General features: G+C 32.6%; 1 protein-coding gene across 5 annotated transcripts; it reads right to left on the reverse strand.

Annotated features, from left to right (window-relative positions):
• Positions 1-9,114: 9,114 nt before the first annotated feature.
• LOC123667071 lies at positions 9,115-11,919 on the reverse strand. 5 transcript variants are annotated; one of them, XM_045601067.1, is made up of 5 exons: positions 11,865-11,919; positions 11,096-11,410; positions 10,804-11,016; positions 9,987-10,311; positions 9,115-9,299 (listed from the first exon to the last, which is right to left on the reverse strand). In XM_045601067.1, exons 3-5 carry the CDS (start codon positions 11,010-11,012, stop codon positions 9,294-9,296), a joined length of 540 nt encoding a protein of 179 aa, XP_045457023.1. In that variant the 5' UTR covers positions 11,013-11,016; positions 11,096-11,410; positions 11,865-11,919; the 3' UTR covers positions 9,115-9,293. The 5 variants fall into 5 exon arrangements, 2 of the variants coding, with proteins under 2 accessions (XP_045457023.1, XP_045457022.1); XR_006745379.1 differs by having other exon boundaries at positions 10,850-11,016; positions 11,096-11,913; XR_006745377.1 differs by lacking the exon at positions 9,987-10,311 and having other exon boundaries at positions 10,850-11,016; positions 11,096-11,913.
• Positions 11,920-24,272: the final 12,353 nt, after the last annotated feature.

Consider the following 24,272-nt stretch of genomic DNA (forward strand, 5'->3'; position numbering starts at 1 on the left):
CATCTATTGAGTTGTTAAATATTTCAGATTCGTCATTAAGCTCACTAAACGAAATTAACAACTATTTCATTACAGTTGGTAAAACATTAGCAGAAAAATCCTACATTCGCCAAAATAAACAAAATAACTGTTCATCATCGGTGCAGAATAATGAATCGCGATTGAGTTCTTTTGTTTTGTTAGACACTACTCAGGATGAAATAGGTCAATGTATAGGCAGCTTGAAAAATTCTGCCACTGTTGGTTGGGATGGTATTTCTAACATATTTATCAAGGAACATAAAGAGTTTTTAATTCCGCCATTAACACATATTTTTAATTTATGTTTGAATATGGGAATTTTTCCCACAATTCTCAAAAAATCGGAGATACACCCGATTCACAAAAAGGGAGACAAAAAATTACCTGCGAACTATAGACCTATATCTATTTTGCCCTCATTGTCAAAAATTTTGGAAAAAATTAAAAATAATAGGCTCACTGTTTATCTAGAAAATAATAATATTATTTCGTCAACTCAGTTTGGTTTTCGTAGGGGGAAATCAACAGATGATGCAGTATTTACACTAACTGATTCATCATTACAGCCTATACAGTCCACTGCTGGACATAGGTCTCCACAAGTTTACGCCAAAAATAACGTCAACTCATGTGTTTTGCCCATAGTCACCACGCTGGGCAGGCGGGTTGGTGACCGTAGTACTGGCTTTGTCGCACCGAAGACGCTGCTGCCCGTCTTCGGCCTGTGTATTTCAAAGCCAGCAGTTGGATGGTTATCCCGCCATCGGTCGGCTTCTTAAGTTCCAAGGTGGTTGTGGAACCTTGTTATCCCTTAGTCGCCTCTTACGACACCCACGGGAAGAGAGGGGGTGGCTAAATTCTTTAGTGCCGTAGCCACACACTAACTGATTATATAAGTCAAAATTTAGATAAAGGAAAAAAAGTATTATCCATTTTTTTGGACTTGGCGAAAGCCTTTGACACTATTTCGGTACCCAAATTGATTTCTAAATTAGAGGTATTGGGAGTTAGAGGTAAACAACTAGAGTTGTTTAAAAGCTACCTTTCGGAACGTACACAATGTATACGTGTCGATAATTATGTTAGTAATTGTCTTCAGGTCGAGTATGGCGTTCCACAGGGTAGTATTCTAGGTCCTACACTGTTTTTGATTTATATCAATAACCTCTCTTCCTTGCTTTTTTCACAAGGTAAATTGATATCGTATGCTGATGATACTGCATTAGTATTCGTCGGTGATACATGGTCTGAGGTTTTTGCAGCTGCGCAGGATGGTTTTGATGTTGTAATTGAATGGCTTTAAAATAACAAATTAACAATAAATATTGAAAAGACCAAGTATATGGTGCATTCGATTCGCAACATTAATGGGCCGGGTGAGATCTACAAATTGATATGTCATTCCTGTGGTCGAGGCTCAAACTGCGCTTGCCCTTTTATTGGGCGAGTGGATTTTATCAAATATTTAGGTATTACCATAGGCTGTAACCTTAACTTTAAACGGCATATTTATGATTTATCAAGTAAAATTCGTAAGTTAACTTACATTTTTAGAAATCTTCGAGACGTTGTTGAACCAACTATTTTAAAAAGAATATACTTAGCTTTATGTCAATCTATCATTTCATATTGCATTGTATCTTGGGGTGGAGCATCAAAAACAACTTTAAAATCTCTTGAGATAGCTCAACGCGCGGTACTTAAAGTTAGTACTTTCAAGCCACTTCTTTATCCAACGAATGAAATATATAAATATTGTGAGGTCCTTACAGTTCGACAGTTATTTTTACTTCATATTATCTTGAAACAACATTCAGAGCTATATAAATATACCAAGAAAATATTAAATAAGCGCCGAAATTATACAATATGTTCCAACAATCAAAAGTTTCGAACTGCGTTTATTCGTAAATTTTATTGTTACTTGGGACCTTTTATCTATAACAAAATTAATAAAATGTTGAAAGTTTCTTCTGACAATAGTAAAATATGTAAAACAAAAATTTTTAACTATTTTTTGAGCTTATCTTATGGTGATACGGAAAATCTTATCTGCACTTAAAATTGCTAAAGTAAAACTAATCATTACTGTAAAAAACTTGCACAATCAGCTATCCATTATAGACAAAAGTACACACACACCCACACACACACACACACACACACACACACACACACACACACACACACACACACACACACACGCACGCAGACACACACACAAAACAGCATGCGAGTACTTACTCTCACTTCGCTTATACTTAATAAAATATTCGTTAATATTAAGAAGAAAAAAAAGAGAAAAAAAAAACCTATTTTTAAAAACATGTTTTGATGGTAAATATTTCCAAACTTTAATAATTGTCAACCTTTTTTGTTTTTTTCCAAATTTTGTATTTATAATCCTTGTTTTTTATTGTGTTGTCATCTTTGTATACAGATTAGTATTATTTTTGTATTCGCTATCTGAACGCAAATTTTGATTATGTAACAATAAACTAATTTTTGGGGAAGACACTGTGGCCTGTAACACAGCTTTTTTAAGCTAGCACGGGTCGCAGGGCTTCTTGATATTGTAAACTACATAATTTGAGCAAATAAACTATTTATTATTATACTGATTACTTATTATTATTATTATTATTATTGTAAGGTTAATTTTTAAATCGCACTTATAGTAATAATTAGTATAAGTACATACGGTTAGATAAGATTAACCATAATTTTTGTATTGGAATTTTCTATTAAGATCTTGGTTAAAATTTAGAGTTAGATCAATTTAATATTAGGGAAATTATTTTCAAAAATCGTAATTTAAGTTGAGGTATGTAAGTTCAGAAAAAGAACTTAATAGAATAGGTATCTTTTGTTGTTGATGATTGTTGATTATCTAATGTTTTTAGTCGAACGAATAGCAAAGTATTTTTAATTAAATTAAAATCGTAGTTTAAGTTGAGGTATTTCAGTTAAAAAAAAACTGAATAGAATAGGTATCTTTTGTTTTTCATGATCGTTGATTATCTTTTGTTTCTAAAGTAAAAAACGTAGTGTATATTCCAAAGATATATTGTATTTCTGTAGTGTAGTTAGCATCAGCAATGCACCCGTGCGAAGCCGGGGCGGGTCGCTAGTGTAGTGATAATGAGTTTTTACTTGACGCTTTTTCCGTCGACCTACGTTGTATTATACCGCATAACTTTCTACTGGATGTACCGATTTTGATAATTCTTTTTTTGTTGGAGAGAAGATATCCCTAGTTTAGTACCATGATAAGGAAACCAGGATCTGATGATGGGACCCTAGAGAAATCGAGGGAAACTCTCGAAAACCCGCAATAACTTTTTACTGGGTATACCGATTTTAATAATTTTTAATTTAATCGAAAGCTAATGTTTGTCATGTGGTCACATATAAATTTTATTGAGATCTGATAACTACTTTTTGAGTAATCTTTGATAACGCGTAGTTATATGACTATTTTTTCGTCGATCTACGTTGTATAACTCGTCGATGTAATTGAAGTCGGTTTTTTTTTCGTTTGCGAGCAAACACAATTATTGATTCATGCTTACAATTGATTTATTTGGAGTAGACGATGTACTGGTTCTCGTTTTAGCTGGTACTTCTGCGATATTTCTATCTTCTGATTGTTCGGCTGATGTTGACGAAGATGTACCTAAAAATCAATAAATAAATGATGTCAATAGAACATCTATATGTATATCAAACAGTAGTATTTATTGACAAAAATTTAAAAAAGGCCGTGACAATGATGTGCCGGTCACTTCAATAGCTGCACGTAAGTCATAGCATGCACATTTAATTTCGCCTCCGTGTAAAAGCGATTATCCTGTTAAAACTATGAACCCGCATTATTCACACCATATTTTACAAACTAAAGGACTTTCACACAAACTTTCGTTCCTTATTATACCCCCTGTGGAGTTTAATTTAAAAAAAAAAACTTTTTTTGAGATTAATTGGGTACATTTTTTAACCTCAGTGGTTTGGCCTGTGTTTTGACTTATCAGTCAGTCAGCTTATTATAATTATTTCACACTAGCTTCCCGCCAGTGGCTTCGCCCACGTAGAACTGATGTAGTGACCCGACATAACCAAATTCTAGCCAGGCGAAGCCGCTGCGATTGCCTTTTTTGCTCAGAAATAACGTAGCATTCTAATGGTGAAAGAATTTTCATTCTATTCATTGCAAACAAACAAACAATTAAACCTTTCCTGTTTATATTTAATATTATAATAATAAATATAGATTAAAAAAATTAAGTAGGTACTAAGTAATCATCAATCACAATCATTTTCAACTTTGTCGGTTCAGAAGTTTGAGAGGATTAGGTTCCTACAAACAAACTCACTAATTTTATCTACTTTACTAGTGTAGAGTATATAGAAAGATAGAATTTTCTTATCGTCAGAAATGTGACCAGCACCAACACGGCGGGAATTGAACCCGGGACGCAAGAGCGACGTTCTTCACTGTCACCCAACTACGTCAATTCCAATTTAAACCAATTGAACTTGCCAGGTCGAAAGAAAGCGGCGATGGGACAAGTGAGCTTTTTAATTTTTTCTCCTTTATCTAGTTTTCTTTTTCTGTATTAAGCACCCGATGGATTTTTTACCATCTGCACCCCACCCTGATTCGGCCATCTACAATCAAACAGAGCATATACATATTTTACTTACATCATTTAAATGCAGATCAAAATTGCGCTTTACAGCATTTCATTAAAATGAATATCTTAAAAAAACATCAGAGGTTTAAAAAGCGGAGACAGAGCGGCTGATATCCACTCGCCCGAAGCCCGGGGACGTCTAATGAAAAATAAAAATAAATCTAAAGTGACTTACCTTAGCAATATTAAATTCTGCAAAATTTATCCCACCAAAAACATTTTCATGTAAAATGTTGCCAAGACGAGATCATATGGATCAAACGGCCAAGCCACATATTTTGACTAAAGTGTAGAGTTTGTGAAGTTAGGGCTTGTAGAGTTAGGGCGTGTAGAGTTAGAAACTTGGCTCTACATGAGATCTGATAACTTTTTGACAGTGCGAGCCATACGATCTCGTCTTGGCAACATTTTACATGAAAATGTTTTTGGTGGGATTTCACTTCTTTTTGTAAGTTGCTTATGACAATATATTGTTGCATTTTACCTCCGACACATTTTATACCATAAATATCATCCAATCTTCACCATATTCGGTTTAGGCACGCTGTTTTTGATTTTATGTTGAACTGATATGCAAACGGACCTACGATAAAACTTAAATACCAAAATTACACAATGTAAATTTTCGACCTAAACTAATAACCGATTTTTATTTTTTATGTATTTTATTATTATTATTTATAACAAGGAGTAACTAGGAGTCCCTATATCAATTTTCAGACCTCTAGCATCAAAATTTGCGGAAGTCTCATACAAACTTCCACCCCCTAGTTTAAGGGGTTGGAGGATAAAAGTTCCAAGTTTTAGAATTTTTTTGTTGTTTGTGTACTAATACTAGCTTACATACCAAATTTCAGCTTTCTGGGACTTCAGGAAGTACTCTAAGAATTTTGATGATCATCAGTGAGTGACGAAATCGGGTTTTTTTAGATATCAATAAAATCTAAAATATAGGAGCTATGCAATTGAAACTTTATATGTTTAATAAGTTCACTATTGACATCATATCCCCAGAATTTTGTTTATCTGGTATAATCCAAACCCAAATTATGAGGGTTCAAAAAAACGGCGAAGCACTTCGAGAAAAGATAGGTAGTGCTTTTCGTTTTTTTTTTGTTCGTCTTGGCGGGGGCACTACCGTGCCCCCAGATTTAGGATTGAAGTTCGTCAAACTAAGAAACTTCATGCACTTGCTATACAAATAATAGGTGGTCCGTCCGTATGTTACTAAATTTTCACAAAAAAAATCAACTTCATCACTTCCGTGCTAACTCGGTGGCTGTCGTAGCGGTAATGAACTAGGTGTGACCAGATTTCATTTAACGAATCTACTGCTTGTGTAGTTTAAAACCTACCAAAAGAGAACGAGAAAATACTAAAAATCTACACATTTCTCGTTGTTGTGTTACAACGAAGACGCATAATTATTATCTTAATTATTACGATAAAACAGTAAGATGAGCAAAAAAAAAAACATACCATAAGTTAGATAAATCAATGTTTATTACTTAAAATTAAAATCTACAGGAATATCATTATTTTTAAATTATAATGGAGTTATGGTTCTTCCTCGTTAAGTTGAGTTACACTGTCATAAAGTTGTTTTGAGTCTATTAATTTGATCATAATTGTCAGGATCAAATCTGCTACATCCTCCTTCAATCTGTCGTAGTCTTTTCCATGTAATATCGCAGCAACATTATTATTATTAAATCGATTCCGGTCTCAATTTTTAATCCTATTAATATCTGAAAATATTCTTTCTCTCTTTGGCGTTTGACACAGGTAGTATCATCATTTTCTGCACAAATCGGGACAAATTACCATACTTTTGTTTGCAATTGGCATCACAGATTTAGCTGATTTCATTCCAAAATTTATCCACCATAAGAGTTTCAGATTTTGAACTAGTTGAAAGTAAATTAGACACTGAAACATCTAACTTCAATTCCCTTGAACCTTCAAAACTTCGGAGTATTCTTACCAGAGTTTGAAATTCATCAAACACTGCTTTTTGGGGATCGATAATCTATATCCATCGAATCGATCGAATATCCATCTTGGATACCCTCCAGCGCGGGGGCACCAGAGGGTTACGTCAGACTCCTACTGACTAAAAACCACCACGTGTGAGCAGTCGTCCGCCTGGATGGGGCGAGATGGGGTCGCGCTAGCATTCGCCATCTCGCCTCAGCGGTAATGAATGACAAATCCTGCATCAAGTTATCTTGTATAGGCAGTCTTTGCAGAAATTGGTTGCTCAGCTCGACCAAAAATGATTAAGATCTGGTAAGGAATTCTTCGATTTTAGGTCTCATTCAAACATCATCTTTTAAGGATTCCAATGTCATTGCTACGTTTATGCTTTGGTACATATTTTGTAAAGGAAGGAAATGCATTCTTGAACTTGGATCTATTGACTGAAGCGGAGTAGTTTTTACATAATTTATTTTCATAAAGCAACTCAAAATAGAACTCATCATGTTTTGTATATCAGTTTCAGTTTTGTGAATAACTGTCTGATCGCTTTGAAAAATAATGTTAAATTTTGTAGTTATGGGCAATATAAAATCTACAAAGTAAAGATACCGTTTTGTCTCACCGCTGTTAAGGTGATCAAATCCAAATTGACAAGTAGCATTAGTATTTTTATTCCCTAAATACTCATTTTGAAAAAAAATAGTTTTAATGCTGACCACTGTTCTATAATTCGATAAATGCAATGGTGTAGAGAAAGCCACCTGATATCATAATGACAAAGCATATGGTGGGTTGGTGAGTGACGAAGCGTATGGGAGTATGGACAAGTACAATCCATGACTGTGGACGCCGCGTTGGCGCAGCGGTCACAGCCATGGATTGTACCTGCAGGATATTATCAACTTTTAGGCGCACGCTTAACTAGGAAAAAGGGGATTGCTTTTTTGATTTTCTCATTTCTGAAGTGAAAGCTCTATAGGTACGTATGACAGTTTTTTTAATGTTTTTTCCAGGAAGCACCAGATTAAATAACATCGTGGATAGCATTTTACTAATTATTGCTTACACACGTAACGGGCCCCTGTAGATAGGGCTGTCTGTCCCTATGTATGCTTAAATCTTTAAAACTACGCAACAGATTTTGATGCGGTTCTTTTTTTTAAAATAGTGTGATTCAAGGGGAAGGTTTATATGTATAATACATGCATAATATAGTAGAGGAACACTGATAGTTTGAGGTTTCTAATGTGATATCGTAAATAAACATATTGCAAACGCTGGCTTCAGCCACCCCCCACCAGATAGATCAAAATAAGGTACTACAGTAATGTATACCTTAAAAAGGTCCACAAAAAGTTCGCGTATGCGTATATGTCTATCTATTAGGGATAACTCACAATAACCATTTTATCTTTTACTTTTTACGACAAATAATGGCTTATTTACGAAGCGAGTTTAAGCAATACAGCATTAATCTTTTTGCAATTAATTAAAACCAACCTTATTATTATTCTTTGACGATTAGCAGGAAAGTGGACATAGGGTGCCAATCAAACCACCAATTGCAAATTCATGCGACGTTTCGATCCTTTATTGGACCATCATCAGGCATCTATAAAATATAAAATCATTGAAGAAAGCTGTATACATAAACCAATCCACAACAACAAACAAACAAAAAGAAACCAAATCCTCAGTACCTTTACATACGGTAGTCAAAAGACATCTCCCCGTCAAAGTTCTTTAAGTAAGATTCTAAATTCCAAACATTATATACTATTTTTTAAGTTATATTCTAAACTTTAATCTCTAAATTTTGAAAATTTAAACTACAACATTTGAATTTATTAGGTAACAATATGCACACTTTTAAGTTATTAAGTTTTTAATTTTACAATTTCAAGGCATCAAATTCTCCGAACTTGACTATTGAACTGCATCTAAAACATCAATCATATATGTACACACAAATAACCATCAAAGACTGACAATATCTACATAACGATCAACAACCAACATTTTATATTACCTTTACATATGTTAATTAAATTTATAATTTTTTTCCTCCTATTTTGGTTCCTTTAATTTATATTATTTATACCCACATGTATTTTTCTTCAATTTTATATATTAATTTTTATTATTCATTATTTAAATTGTTAAGATTTACAAAATATTAGTCATTTCTTATCAAATTGTCATTAAAATTAAGTCATTTAAAATTGGCTAGTTAAAATTTACATTAATATTTCTATTTTGTAGTTATTGCTCTTTAAATTTACATTTTGTTTTCCAACCTCTTGTATTTTCATGTCTAAAACAACAAATTATACATAAGCCACAGCCGAACACGTCACATTGTACAAGAAACAAACTACCCACTACAAGTGTACTAAATACGGATTATGAACTATAATCATTATAATACAGGCTTTTACTCACATATAGTCGCATCAATACATATTTTTGATTATTAAATTACATCCTCCAATTAGTTTTTTTTTTTTTTTTTTTTTTTTTTTTTTTTTTTTTTTTTTTTTTTTTTTAATTTTAATTTTTTTTGTTAACGGCCGAAAAACACGTCACTCCACATGGATGTCACAACTGTCAAAAAACCCCTCGTTATGTCTGATTGAACACAGATGTTACATGCAAATAATTATCAAAATGTCAAATATTACCACTTACAATTCAAAATTATTAATTTTCAAAATTATTACTTATTTTCAGGAAAATTCCATACATTTAATTATATTATATTTCAGATTTATACTTTTTTAAAATATCGTTATACAAGATGCTCAAATTATTTGTGTCTGTTCTTTTATTCACTGTGTTATTTACTTTGATAAAAAACATTTCACTAATATTTCTTTTAAACCAATTTCTTTCGTTGTCTAATATACTTGTATTTTCAAAATTAAAATTATGATGTTGGTCGAAATGATGGGATGCTAAAGCAGTCTTATTATCTTTTGCGGCGTTAACATTTTTACAATCATTCACATGTTGCTTGACTCTCGACACAAGAAATTGTTTAGTTTGTCCTATATAACAACGGTTACACTCACAAGTAATTTTATATACCAACCCACTACGTTCTTCTTTTTTTAAAGGATCTTTTAATTTAGTATAAACACTATTTATCTTCAATAAATTATAGAAAGCTAATCTTACATTTGTGCCTATAAAACATCTGTTAATTTCATATGACAGTCCTCTAATAAAGGGAAACCGACAATATGTGAAGGAGTTTGCGACTCTAATGTTATTATTCAAACGATTACTTACTTCCTGTCTAAATTTTCCTACAATCGCGTTAATGAAAGACTTATTATATCCATTTTTTAACAACAAGTTACTAATAATTTTATAATTTTTTTCCCAATGTGCTTCATTACTTAATTTAATCATTCTATCCAATAACCCAGTAATCATTCCTATCTTTTGTGCACGTGGATGGTTTGATTCGAAATTCAACATTCTACCAGAACTTATCGGTTTGATAAACCAGTCAGTAATTAAACACCCTTCTCTTCTTTCTATCAAAATATCAAGGAAAGAGATGCGATTGTTTTGTTCTATTTCTAAAGTAAACTGTATGTCTTCATTAAACCTGTTAAATAAATTTAGAATATTATCAACTTCACTCTCAGGCACCGCTGCCACTGTGTCATCTACATATAATTTAATAAACGGAACTTCAAATGGTAATGATTCTAAGATTTTACTAATTGCATAATTCATAACTATATTTGCAATAACGGGGCTAGCCGGATTACCCATACTACTACCTTCTATTTGTAAATAATACTGACCTTCAAACACAAAGTAACTCGACATATAACAAAAATTAATCAATTCAATTAATATATCTTTAGGAATTTTGACAAATTGTTTGATAATATTCCAAGTTTCATTAACTACTTCTAATATTAATTTCTGTTTTACATTGGTGAATAATGACACTACATCTAATGATACCAAAACATAATTACTTTCTAATTTTACGGATTTACTAAATTCTACAAATTCAAACGAGTTCCTAACATTAAACTGATATGTATTTACCAATGGAGCTAGTTGTTCATGCAAATAATGTGCTAACTTGTAACTGGGTGAGTTTATGCAGCTAACTACTGGTCTCAATTTACATGTATTCTTATGTGTTTTCCTCAAACCGTAGATCCGCGGAGCAACCGTGTACCTCGACGTCAACCTTTCAGCACGTGGTTTATCAATTAATTTTAATCCCATCATCTTCTTGACTATATTGTTACCTATACGCTCGAACTTGTTAGTGGGGTCTTTATCCATTTTCCTGTAAGTTTTCTCATCATTAATTAAATTAAACATTTCCTTCCTATATTCTTCCCTCCACATTATTACAGTGTTATTACCTTTATCTGATCGTGCAACAATCAAATCTTGTCTATCCTTGAGGAACCGTCGTGTATACGTTAAGTTTTTTCTAATTATCTGATGTTTTTCATTCAATTTATTCTTTTTATAGAAATTTGAAATGACATTAACTACTCTGGATCTTAAATTATTTTTAATATTTTCTTCAGTGGTTTCACAATTTTCTACCTTTACCGATGCAATACCATACTCAACGTCCTTGATAACCGTAGGTAGATACTTCATATTATTTTTTGTCTCCACCCCAAATTTAGGTTCCAATTTCAGGATACTTTCTACTTCTGTTGGTAACCCTATATTTGTAAAATTAAACACCTTGTTATTTGTATTGTCCAAATTATTTCTATTCAATTTTTCTTTTACTAAGTTCGATAATTTTTTAATGTTATTTTTCTTTATTTTGTCAAAAAGTTTATCAAATCTATTGTTATTCATATTTATACACTTATCCAAGACGTCTCGCGGTACCACTTCGCCAATTAATTCTTTTAAATTTTGTATTTTTATCAGTAGTTGTTCAATGTCCCATATTGTTACCTTTATTTCAATATTTAAAAAAGAACGATGAAAATTCTTTATTAATTTATCTACTTGTTTATTGTAAGGGTGTTTTTCTAAAAGTAACGGGTATGTGCATTTAAAGTTTTGAATAATATGTTTCGGTATAACCTTATTGAGTCTACATTGTAATAAAAAAATTCGTCTATTCTTTAGTGAAGCTAATTTTACTGTGCTATTGGCCCAAACCTTAATATGTTTTACAACTTTTTCTCCATAATTTTGTTTGATGTTATTAAAAAAAAATGGCTATTATTATTATTATAACAATTAAAAAAAACCTTAAATACATTGTGCATTTAATATAGATTAATATGACCCGTTACAGCATGTAATTTTAAAAAATATTTTCAAAGATATTACAGATTTAAAGTGCAGGGACGTAGCGGTTGCGGCGGCCAGGGGCCGCGCCGGCCGGGGCGCGGCGACGCGTGCCTAAATAAATAATAATAATTAAAAAAAAAAAACAAAAAACCCGCCTGCGTGAAGAACAACTAATAGAAAATCAACTGAAAAAGCAGGAACAAGATAAAAATTCAATATGCACACAAAGTCAGCGAAATAAATAGAAACAATATCAAACATTTTGTGCTGTACATTTAAAATATATTAATACGGTAGTCCTTCGAAACTTTATGCAAAGTCGTAGATAATATGTAATGAATAATTCAAAACTACAGGATCGATTTTAATCATTTTTTCAGTGAATGACATATATTTTAAAGCCGTGCGAAGCCGGAGCGGGCCGCTAGTATCTAATAATGCGTTTTTACTTGACTATTTTTTCGTCGACCTACGTTGTATTACTTGTCGATATAATTGAAGTCGGTTTTTTTTTTTCGTTTGCGAGCAATTACAATTATTCGTAGTTAAGCGTGCGCCTAAAAGTTGATAACATACTGCATCGATCGTTCATTGCGGAATTCAGTTAATCATTACGAACAATTAATTAATCTTTTTTTATAACAATGGGGGCAAACTGAAGCGGTCCCTACATCTATTGCTGCAGCTCAAACGTGATAAATCTCCAACTTGCAGCTACAAGCTCTTTAAATTAGCTTAAAATCCGAAATTCAAAAAATTCATTCCATTAAGAAACTCATGCAATTATTGCTGATAAAATTCAATAGCCTTGCATCCAGTTTTCCGCAGGTAATAAAAACAGCTTGCTTTCTATTCTTGACCCTTTCAGTTACAACTGCAACCGCTGAAAAAAAGTGTTTCAAAACTAAAACTGACAAAAAATTACCTGAGGACTTCGATGGAACAGGAACCTGTGAGTATTAATACTTAGGATGACTTGTCACTATTGTTTATATATTGTTATTATAGTGCGAGCTTTTTATAGTTGAAAAAAAAAAACCGACTTCAATTACATCGACGAGTAATACAACGTAGATGGACGAAAACTACTACGAATAGTCAAGTAACTACGCGTTATCAAAGATTACTCAAAAAGTAGTTATCAGATCTCGAAAAAATTTATGTGACCACATGATAAACATTTGCTTTCGATTAACTTAAAAATTATCAAAATCGGTACACCCAGTAAAAAGTTATTGCGGATTTTCGAGAGTTTCGATTTCTCTGGGATCCCATCATCAGATCCTAGTTTCCTTATCATGGTACCAAACTAGGGATGTCTCCTTTCCAACAAAAAAAGAATTATCAAAATCGGTACATCTAGTAGAAAGTTATGCGGTATAATACAACGTAGGTCGACGAAAAAAGCGTCAAGTAAAAACGCATTATTAGATATAACTCGAAAAGTAGTAGTAGATCTCGAATACCAAATGACGCAATCGCTCCACCCAGTCAAAAGTTCTGAAGTAACATACATAAAAAAAATATAAGATAAAAACATAACAATACAAAAATAACAATAAATTTATGATTTGTTATAACTTACAACCTTTCGAATCATCTAATATATAAAATTCTCGTGTCGCGGTGTTTGTAGTTAAACTCCTCTGAAACGGCTTGACCGATTCTCATGAAATTTTGTGTGCATATCGGGTAGGTCTGAGAATCGAACAACATCTATTTTTCATACCCTTAAGTTGTAGGGGGGGGGGGGATTAAAGGGGTTAATAAGATATATGCCAAAACAACGTTTGCGGGGTTAGCTAGTCACTCAATAAAATCTATTACATATAATAAAATGGTAGGAAAGTGAAAACTGTACATTGAATATTTTTGTTAAAGAATACCTGGGGTGCGATCTACAATCGATACCGAAGCCAAAAATATAGTTTTTAGAATTTTTGTCTGTTTGTCTGTTTGATAATTTTTATATTCGGTTTAAGCGAAATCATATTAAAAATTTCGATCTAGTGGGTACATCGTCCCATAGCTAATTGGCTAGAGCGCCGACACGGTCAGTCGGAGACGCGGGTTCAAACCCCGCTGGAGCGGTCAATTTTTGATATGATATTCAAAAATAATTAGAATATATTTCATTTAAATTAAAATATACTTAAATAAATTCGAGAAAAATAGTTTTTTTACCGACTTCCAAAAAAGGAGGAGGTTCTCAATTCGACTGTATTTTTTTAATGTATGTTACATCAGAACTTTTTACTGGGTGAAGCGATTTCGATAAATTTTCTTTTAATCGAAAGGTGGTGTGTGCCAATTGGTCCATTTAAATTTATTTGAGATCTAACCACTACTTTTCGAGCTATATCTAATAATGCGTTTTTACTTGACGTTTTTTTTTTGTCGACCTACGTTGTATTATACCGCATAACTTTCTACTGGATGTGCCGATTTTGATAATTCTTTTTTGTTGGAAAGGGGATATCCCAAGTTTAGTACCATGATAAGGAAACCAGGATCTGATGATGGGATCCCAGAGAAATCGAGGGAACTTCTTGAAAATCCGGAATAACTTTTTACTGGGTGTACCGATTTTAATAATTTTTAATTTAATCGAAAGCTGATGTTTGTCATGTGGTCACATATAAATTTTATTGAGACCTGATAACTACTTTTTGAGTAATCTTTGATAACTCGTAGTTGCTTGACTATTTTTTCGTCGATCTACGTTGTATTACTCGTCGATGTAATTGAAGTCGGTTTTTTTTTTTTCGTTTGCGAGCAAACACAATTATTTTAGATACAATGAATGTAAAACGTAGAGTATTACGACATGACCTGGTAGTACGTTAACCATTCTGGTGTAGTGGGCGTGTAAGTGCCTAAGCATCGGCGTACGCGGGTTCCATCCCCGTTCGGGATTGATATTTGTATTTGCATTAATATTCGTTTCCGGCCCGGGCTTCTGTCCAAGTGTTTTTGTCCACTGTGCCTCGGAGAACCCATAGGCTGCCGGTCAAAATAAAAATAAAATATTTTATTCGAATAGGCTTCAAAAGCGCCTTTTAATCACTTTATCAATAAAATTTCTAATTAGCGTTAAAGGTGAAACTATCACCAATTCGGCATGTAGATTGTGCATAAGTATATAAGACTCGGAAAGAAACTCCGCTGTTACTTTTTTTAAAAAAACTATGTTTTAATATTAATTTTGTAATGTCTTGCATGAAATACAGCGAAATCCAAGATTGAATTTCCATTCTTTAACAAAGTCATACTTGCGCCGCTGAAACATGAAAACGAAACAAACATACAGAGGTACCTACATTCGCAATTGTATTGAATTTAGAACGTATTGGCACGTCAGCTAAATGTGCGTAAGCATATTACCTAGGTGTATTTTGTTTTTTTCTATGAGGAAACTGTGGTGCTATGTAAGAGTAATTTTTTCAATAATATTATCATTGTGTTCGTGGAAATCCGTTTGACTGATTTGCAATAAATTAAGCATATTATACTAGCTGTGTCAGCGACTTAAACAAAAAAAGTTTTTGTTCACTTCTCAGAGTTATGAAATAAATAAATTTCTAAAATAAAAGTAGCCTAAGTTACTCCTTACTACATTAGCTATCTGCCATTGAAAGTCCCGTCAAAATCGGTCTAGCCGTTTCAGAGATTAGCCGGAACAAACAGACAGACAGACAGATAAAATTTGTAAAAAATGTTATTTTGGTATATGTACCGTGAATACATCCATGCGTTTAGTAAAAACCAGTTGTTTTATATTACAAACACACACTCAAATTCTATTTATCTGTATATACTTGTATTAAATACTTTTAAAAAATTCAGCGCGACAAACAGGCAGGTAGGCACCCGCTAGCCGAACAAATCGCTTTACATACAGAACCACAATTGAGATTAGTTAATTAAACGTTTATTTGCTTTTTTGACTTTTAATTGGTTTTCTATAAATAAATAAAAAGCTATAAGATAACAAAGATGTTTTATTATTTATATAATTATTAGATAAAAAATAATTCGTTTCGTGATAAAACTATTTCCGACACAAAACAATAACTTTATTTACCGTTATCCGTTACCCTCGATAACATTATTTCAATAAACACAAATTCTAACGTTAATATTTATACAATATTCAGTAGTAATGAAGACTCCGACGAGACGAGTTGCCGTGCTGTTGCCCGTATCGGCCTTGCGCTGTGCGTGCGAGCCGTCAGAAGAACGTTCCACGGTCCAGCCTGCATATATTATGTATAATAATTTGTTAATAAAAAAATAAAAGGCTATAGATATTGATCTGCCCTTTAATTCTACTTAAGATTTTGAATTTATCCTCTTCTAGTTTTCTGGGGAAAACTAAATAAATAATTAAAATTTCATCCCAACTTTAAATAATCGTATCTCTTTAACCAAAACGTTTCTGAAAATCGTCGATTCCAATTGCCCGCTAGTTAAACCTAACAAAATATTTATGAATTATAATTAAAAAAAATAAAATGTTGTTGTGGAAAATGAGCCTCTGATTTTTATGCTATATGCGATTTGGCAACACCGCATATACGCGAGCGTCTGTGCGGTGTTGCCAAATCTCGCAATCAAGAATATGAAATACACTCTACTCTATACACGCCGTACAGCTGATATATTATAATTATGTATATATTATAATTAGGTACTTGTAAATCGGATTTATTTATTAATAATTGTTGAGAAAATGTTTACTTACATTTCAAGTTTAATAATTTAGTAAGTATATTGCATACGTTTTACTCATAGAATTTATTAGTATTATTTTTGATCTATACATATAATAAAATGGTAGGAAAGTCAAAACAGTACTTAAAATATTTTTTTACATGAATACTTGGGGTGTGATCTACAATCGATACCGAAGCCAAAAATATAGTTTTTAGAATTTTTGTCTGTTTGTCTGTATGTATGTCCGGGATAAACTCAAAAGGTACTGCATGGATTTACTTCAAATTTGGCACAAATATTATTAAGAAGTCGGGTCAACATATAATCATGCTATCACTTACGGGGAACGAGCGTGAACCTTTATTTCTTCAACGCATTCTGTAACAACGTGTAATCTAACGACGCATATTTGAATGTTGTTGTTATTATGTTAATAACCATGCTATAAAGCTAGCTTCACACTATAAATGAAGACATTCTGTAGTATATTTAGTATCTGCATTGCAGCCGTGCGAAGCTGGGGCGGGTCGCTAGTAGAAAATAAAAATCTAACCTTTGAACAAATGTATGTCAATAGTCTGTCACTATTCAAACGCGAGCTTTTTTTATTATAGTTGTTTATAATTGAATTGAAGATAAAATAAATACATACTTATTAGCAAAAAAAAATTCGCTTCTCATTGAGATGCATTTTATAAAATTACTAGCGACCCGCCCCGACTTCTCACGGGCAAGGCTAATACTAAATATACTACAGAATGTCTTTATATGCAACGTTTACGGCTTTTTTGTCATTAGACAATACAAACATGTTTTCTGTAGAGTTTATTCTTGAAAGAGCGAGATATATAATTATGCTATATGAAAAACACTCAACGCTCAAATCAAAGCCTGCGACGTTGAAAGTTTGACCCTGCGATTTGTTAATGGTTTATAAAATTTACTCAGTTCTTGTTCGATCTCACACCTTGCGGGATAACCATCCAACTGCTGGCTTTGAAATACACAGACCGAAGACGGGCAGCAGCGTCTTCGGTGCGACAAAGCCAGTACTGCGGTCACCAACCCGCCTGCCCAGCGTGGCGACTATGAGCAAAACACATGAGTTCACGTTATTTTTGGCGTAAACTTGTGGAGGCCTATGTCCAGCAGTGGACTGTATAGGCTGTAATTGTTGAATACTAAATTGCCTTAACTGTTAATTGAAACCAAGATCTTAACAGAAAAAATACAATTGATAAATTATGGTTTTAATCTAATCCTATACAACCTAATGTACCTACTTACTATAAATGCGGTAAAAATAGCGACTAAAGTACGAACATACAATTTCGAAAAAATTGTCGATCTGAAAAGCACGTTTTGTCTTAAAAAAGAATTCATTTTAATATTTAAATACTATAACATGCTCTATGATCAAATACAATACAATACATACAATATCGAAACACAAAACATTTAACAGATATAACAGATACAATTTCGAAGATTTTATTTTAATTTATCGTAACGTAAGTACAAGTACGGATTATGTTGTCGCACTGGAAGCACGTTTTTATGTTATTTTTAACCGACTTCCAAAAAAGGAGGAGGTTCTAAATTCGACTGTATTTTTTTTTAATGTATGTTAGATCAGAACTTTTGACTGGGTGGAGCGATTTCGACAAATTTTCTTTTAATCGAAAGATGGTGTGTGCCAATTGGTCCCATTTAAATTTATTTGAGATCTAACAACTACTTTTCGAGCTATATCTAATAATGCGTTTTTACTTGACGCTTTTTTCGTCGACCTACGTTGTATTATACCGCATAACTTTCTACTGGATGTACCGATTTTGATAATTCTTTTTTGATTGGAAAGAAGATATCCTTAGCTTAGTACCATGATAAGGAAACCAGGATCTGATAATGGGATCCCAGAGAAATCAAGGGAACTTCTTGAAAATCCGCAATAACTTTTTACTGGGTGTACCGATTTTAATAATTTTTAATTTAATCGAAAGCTGATGTTTGTCATGTGGTCACATATAAATTTCATTAAGATCTGATAACTACTTTTTGAGTAATCTTTGATAACGCGCAGTTACTTGAGTATTTTTTCGTCGATCAACGTTGTATTACTCGTCGATGTAAATTGAAGTCGTTTTTTTTTCGTTTGCGAGCAAACACAATTATCCTCGCTAGAGAGCTCCAATAAACGCGAGCGATCGCGTCACCGGGAGGTAGGGTTACCAACCATACTTTATAATAAAGTATTCTACTTTATTTTTGGTAAATATACTTTATACTTTTGCATACAAATAAAGTATATGAAAATACTTTATTTTCAATCTTTACTGTGATGCGTGAAACAAAATACTCATTATGGGTACTTAACTATTTAACGGTACACATAATGTAAAACGGATGATGGAAAGGATTTAAAATTACTGAACGAAATGTTAGATGTCAGATGTGGTGTTTTGAATGTGACAGGACAGGTGACAATCTGACATTTGTCACAGATGTCACTACTATCAACGATATTGTAGAAAAATTTACCGTTGGCTTTGTTTATATGTAGTTAAGGAATCAATGGTTGGAAAAATGGTTTGACCTTAGCGAAGATAACTGGCTTTCAATACTTCCTAACGTGTCCTTAAAAATGCGGTTAAATTTGAACATTTTGAAATGATAATTATAAAAACTAAATTACAAGACAGATTAAATATTAAGATGCAGGATATAATTATATTCCGAATGTATAAGACTTAAAGAGATCCAAAAAAAATCACTAATGATGATAAAGAATTTTCAGTGAAAAGTACAGTTGAAAAATGGCAATATATATTTAAAAATGCACCTGATAGCTTACCAAATATAAAAAAAACAATTCTTACTTACTCTCTGTTCCCACTACTTAAGCTTTCACTGCAAGGGTGTTTTTAGTAATGAATCTAAAGTAGCGAGAAGAAAGGCACACAAAAATACGTTTTTAAAGCAATAAAAACATAAAATTTGAAAAATACTTTTTTTTCTTCCAAATACTTTATTTTTTCTTATCCAAACCATTTTATACATTTTTTTGTCAAAAAAAGTTGGCAACCCTACCGGGAGGGGTGGGCTCGGGATGTCCGTTCGTCCTAAGGGTGTTTCCTAGCAAGATCGCACCTCGGCTTAGGACAAAGGTGGTGTGATAAGCGAAGCGCGGCCTTCGATGCTATGGTTTTTATTATTATTTATTTCGGCACGCGCCGCCGCGCCGGTCCCCCGACCAGTACCGCCGCAACCGTTATGTCCCTGCATTTTAAATCTGTAATTTCTTCGAAAATATTCATTTAAATTACATGCTGTAAAGGTAATTAATTGGATAAGGATTAATGTTGTAATGCTTAAAATCACTTCGTTTAATAAGCCATTATTTCAAGTAAAAAGTAAAGGATAAAAAAATGGTTATTGTGGATTATCCCTAAGAGGTAGACCATCGCGGGATTTTTTGTATACCTTTTTAAGGCGTACAATACTGTAGTGCATATTTTGATATATCTCGTAGGTCGTAGGGTTCAGTCAGCGTTTGCAATGTAAGCGCAAAAAATGTGTTTAATTACATCACATCAGAAAACTCTAAAATTATCCTAATTCACATATGATTCCCTAGATGTCGCTGTACAACTCAAGCTATTTTTCTAAATCACGCAGGCCAGATTCTCTCGCGTCTAATGACCTCCCTCGGTTACATCAATATGTGATAGTCGCTCCCCGGCTTAAATCAGTGTGGTAAATGACTTTACCAGATATATACCAGAAAACCCGCGCATTGCGGGGTTAGGTTAGGTTAGAATTATATCGATAATTTAACAAAGTTTCTACATTAAACTTCTTAAAGCATTAAAGAAATTTTAAACAATTAATTATTGATGAAAAATATTTATAATGGGTACAATCTAAAGATTAGAAACCCAAATTTTTTTATAAATTTGTATATCATTTATAAGAATTATGTTGGTGTCAATACCTAATAGTAAGTAAAAGTTATTTAAAATTAAAATGTCAGGTTAAGAATAATATATTAGTAAATTACAATAAATTATAGTTAGCCTAAAATTAAATCATATTAAATTAAAATTAAGTGACAGGTAAATTTACAGAATTATAAGCTATATCTAATACTAGCTGCTGCCCGCGACGTCGTCTGCGTGAACGCTATACACTACCAAAAATACCTACGATTATACCTTTTAAAATAATATTCATTTACCCGTTTCTTCTTTACATTTCATATCTACAGAAAAATCTCATAGATGGCGCTGCTTTAAAATTGTCTTGTCTACTTATATTCATTTAAGTTTATCGGCTTAGTTACTTATATTGCGTCATTTTTATAGTGTGAAGCTAGCCTATATAGCATGGTTATTAACATAATAACAACAACATTCAAATGCGTCGTTAGATTACACGTTGTTACAGAATGCGTTGAGGAAATAAAGGACAAACAGACAAGCAGACAAACAGACAAAAATTCTAAACAACTATATTTTTGGCTTCGGTATCGATTGTAGACCACACCTCAAGTATTCCTTAAAAAAATATTCAATGTACAGTTTTGACTTTCTTACCATTTTATTATATGTAAAGATTATACTATAACGTTGTATACCTTTATGTGTATATGTTGGCAATTAATAATGTTACCAAGCCCAGGTGGAAAGTCCTGTAATGGGATCCACAGACGGGCTTGAATGGTTATTTTGCAGCAACCCCATCTAGTGTGCAGATGGTGGGGCTACACGTGAAGTTTTGAATGGTTGCCACCATTGTCCACTGTGGCGCTGAAGCGATCGATTCGAATTATGTTTGTGTAAATTCATTTAGACGGTGACTAGAAAAAATAATTTCGAAATTAAAAGTAAACGCTCCGAACATTTCTCTTTGCACAAAATTAAAAATATTCTTTGACGGTTCGCAGGAAAGTGGACATAAGGTGCCAATCAAACCACCAATTGCAAATTCATGCGACGTTTCGATCCTTTATTGGACCATCATCAGGCATCTACTACATCTATGGTCCAATAAAGGATCGAAACGTCGCATGAATTTGCAATTGGTGGTTTGATTGGCACCTTATGTCCACTTTCCTGCTAACCGTCAAAGAATACTTATAACAAGTGGACACAACGATAAATAATTAAAAATATTGTAAACCGCGACATTAAACGTAGTTCAAATTAGTCTACGTTGTTTTATTAGAAGATTTCCGTAGTTTGACTGATCGTTGCTGCCCCAAATCCATTTTTACTTTCTAATACTTTTTGATAGATGGCGCTGTCTGTGTATACAAGCCTCAACATAATTTTGCGAGATGTAAAAATTCTTCTTAACTAGGTCCCCATATCCCGAAAAAATATGTATTTTTAGAAATATATAAAACACCGTTGGAATACGTACACAAGAAACCTGCCCAGTGTCGTTCTCTCCATGTCGAGAATTATGATTCTCTCGATGTCGAGCATTGTATATCGATACTAATAGTATAGTCTACTTACCGAGCAAGGCTATAGGTGTATAGGCTATGTAACATTTTACGGGTGACACTACAGGACACAGTTTTTGTATAAACATTTTCTGCGCCAAAGAGCAGTCGAAAGGTTAGTTAATAAGCGACAATCAAATAAAATAACGTTAAAACAATAAAACGTTTATTATCTAACAATCGATTTACATCATATCAACAATAATCTCTACAAATATCTACAGCACTTGGAACACTCGGCGAGACATTCACTCGAGTTCATAACAAAACCCACGCAAAACAGCCCTCGATCGCCCCTCGCAACACAACTATTAAATAATTTATTTTCTATTACAGTCCAGAATACAATATACATACTTATTATTTCAAATATTGCAGCTTACGTAAATAACTCCAAAATCATATTTCTTAAAATTGACGGAGTCTATAAAATATTTCATTATAAGAAAAACACAAACATAAATTTTAAGTAAATTAATAATAATTAAATAAAGGTCTGTCTGGACTTCTTCACTTATCGTATTTCCTGGCACTCTTTCGTATGACCCAATATCTCTCCTCATATGGAACACTGTAAAACCAGTTCATATGCTCAAAAACGATTCGTTTTACTGACGGACCGATAATTTCGATGTTAAAAATTAAGTTTGTTAGCGACATGTTCAAAACAGAACGTTCTAAATATAGCAACCGGGCTTAAGTTAACAAAACGAACCGTTTTTTGTATAAAGGAACTAGATTACAACAATTCTCAGGTTATTATGGTTATTATGCTTGGTATAATTTCGCTGAAATGCTCAACTTACTGCTGAACCATGCCCCCCCCCCCCCATAATAATTTCAACACATACAATCACTTCTAGTCTTTTATCAAAAACTAACAAGCAGTTCTTGATACACTTCAATAGACTTGATATAAAAATGTATGCATTAATATTTTGCAAATAAATGCGATTTTAAAATGTATGGATATTATTAATTTTATCAAAGCTCGGGGAAGCACGAGGACGGTAAAATAACTATTTTAAAATAAGTATTTTCATCGACTTCGTTTGCTTTGGATTTAGGATTAGGTAACTATGTGTAGGTAGAAATGTAAAACATGCTTCAGTTTATGATATCTAACAGATTATGATTACAACAACCAAAAATTGATAAATGGTTACTACTTAAACAAAAAGAAATTTTTGTCTTGTGACTTTTATTGCTAGAAATACTTCTATAATTTGATTTCCCTAAACATCTCTCGTGTCGACATCAGTCTGCCGGAATTTAATTGTTATTTATTATAAATATCATTAACAATTGTTACTAGCACATGAAATCGTAAACTAATATTTCAAAAAATACAAAAAATTTCAACTAATTTATCATATAAGTCCATGAAGTTCATAGCTTTTCTAATAATTATTGTGCTTATAAAATATAGTGACGCTATATCAGTAAATTGTACCTGAAACATGGCAACATTTTTGCCACTTTTAAAGTTTTTGTTTGCCATAAGTGAGTTGTGACATAATCTGCCAAACATGTCATTGTTTCAAAGTAATAATGTTACAGTATAAACAATCTTCCAACACTATGTAACGCAACTAAATAATCTAGATCTTTGTTATGTGTTAGTTTATAAAACAATTATTGTATGACTATATAAACAATTTAGTTAGCATTCGATTGATTAATTGTCAAAATTTATAACAACCATTACATAAAACATTGATAACATATCTCAACACCATGCCATATTTGATATTTTCTCCATAAAAAGAGTTACAATTGACTGAATTTACTTAAGACATTGTTAACTCGACTAGCCAGGAGTTACTTATAATGACTTTCAAAGCACATTTATGTTTTCATAAGTCATATTTTGCGTCAAACTCATATTAATATATAACACAACGCACAGACAAACGAGTGAACGGGGTTGATTTAAATAACATTATAAATTAATATTGAGTTTGAGTTGGAAACGTTAAGTTTTCTAGTGTTAACTAAAACGTAGTGATAACACAATATGAATGTATGTATTTGTGTACACTTGTCAC

This window comes from Melitaea cinxia, chromosome 27 (genome assembly GCF_905220565.1).
Source record: "Melitaea cinxia chromosome 27, ilMelCinx1.1, whole genome shotgun sequence".
NCBI classification, from domain to species: Eukaryota; Metazoa; Arthropoda; class Insecta; order Lepidoptera; family Nymphalidae; genus Melitaea; species Melitaea cinxia.

What these genes read in the sequence shown, in the direction of transcription:
- LOC123667071 (XM_045601066.1), bottom strand. Translation starts at nt 10,538, where the DNA reads ATGTCGAGTTACTTTGTGTTTGAAGGTCAGTATTATTTACAAATAGAA.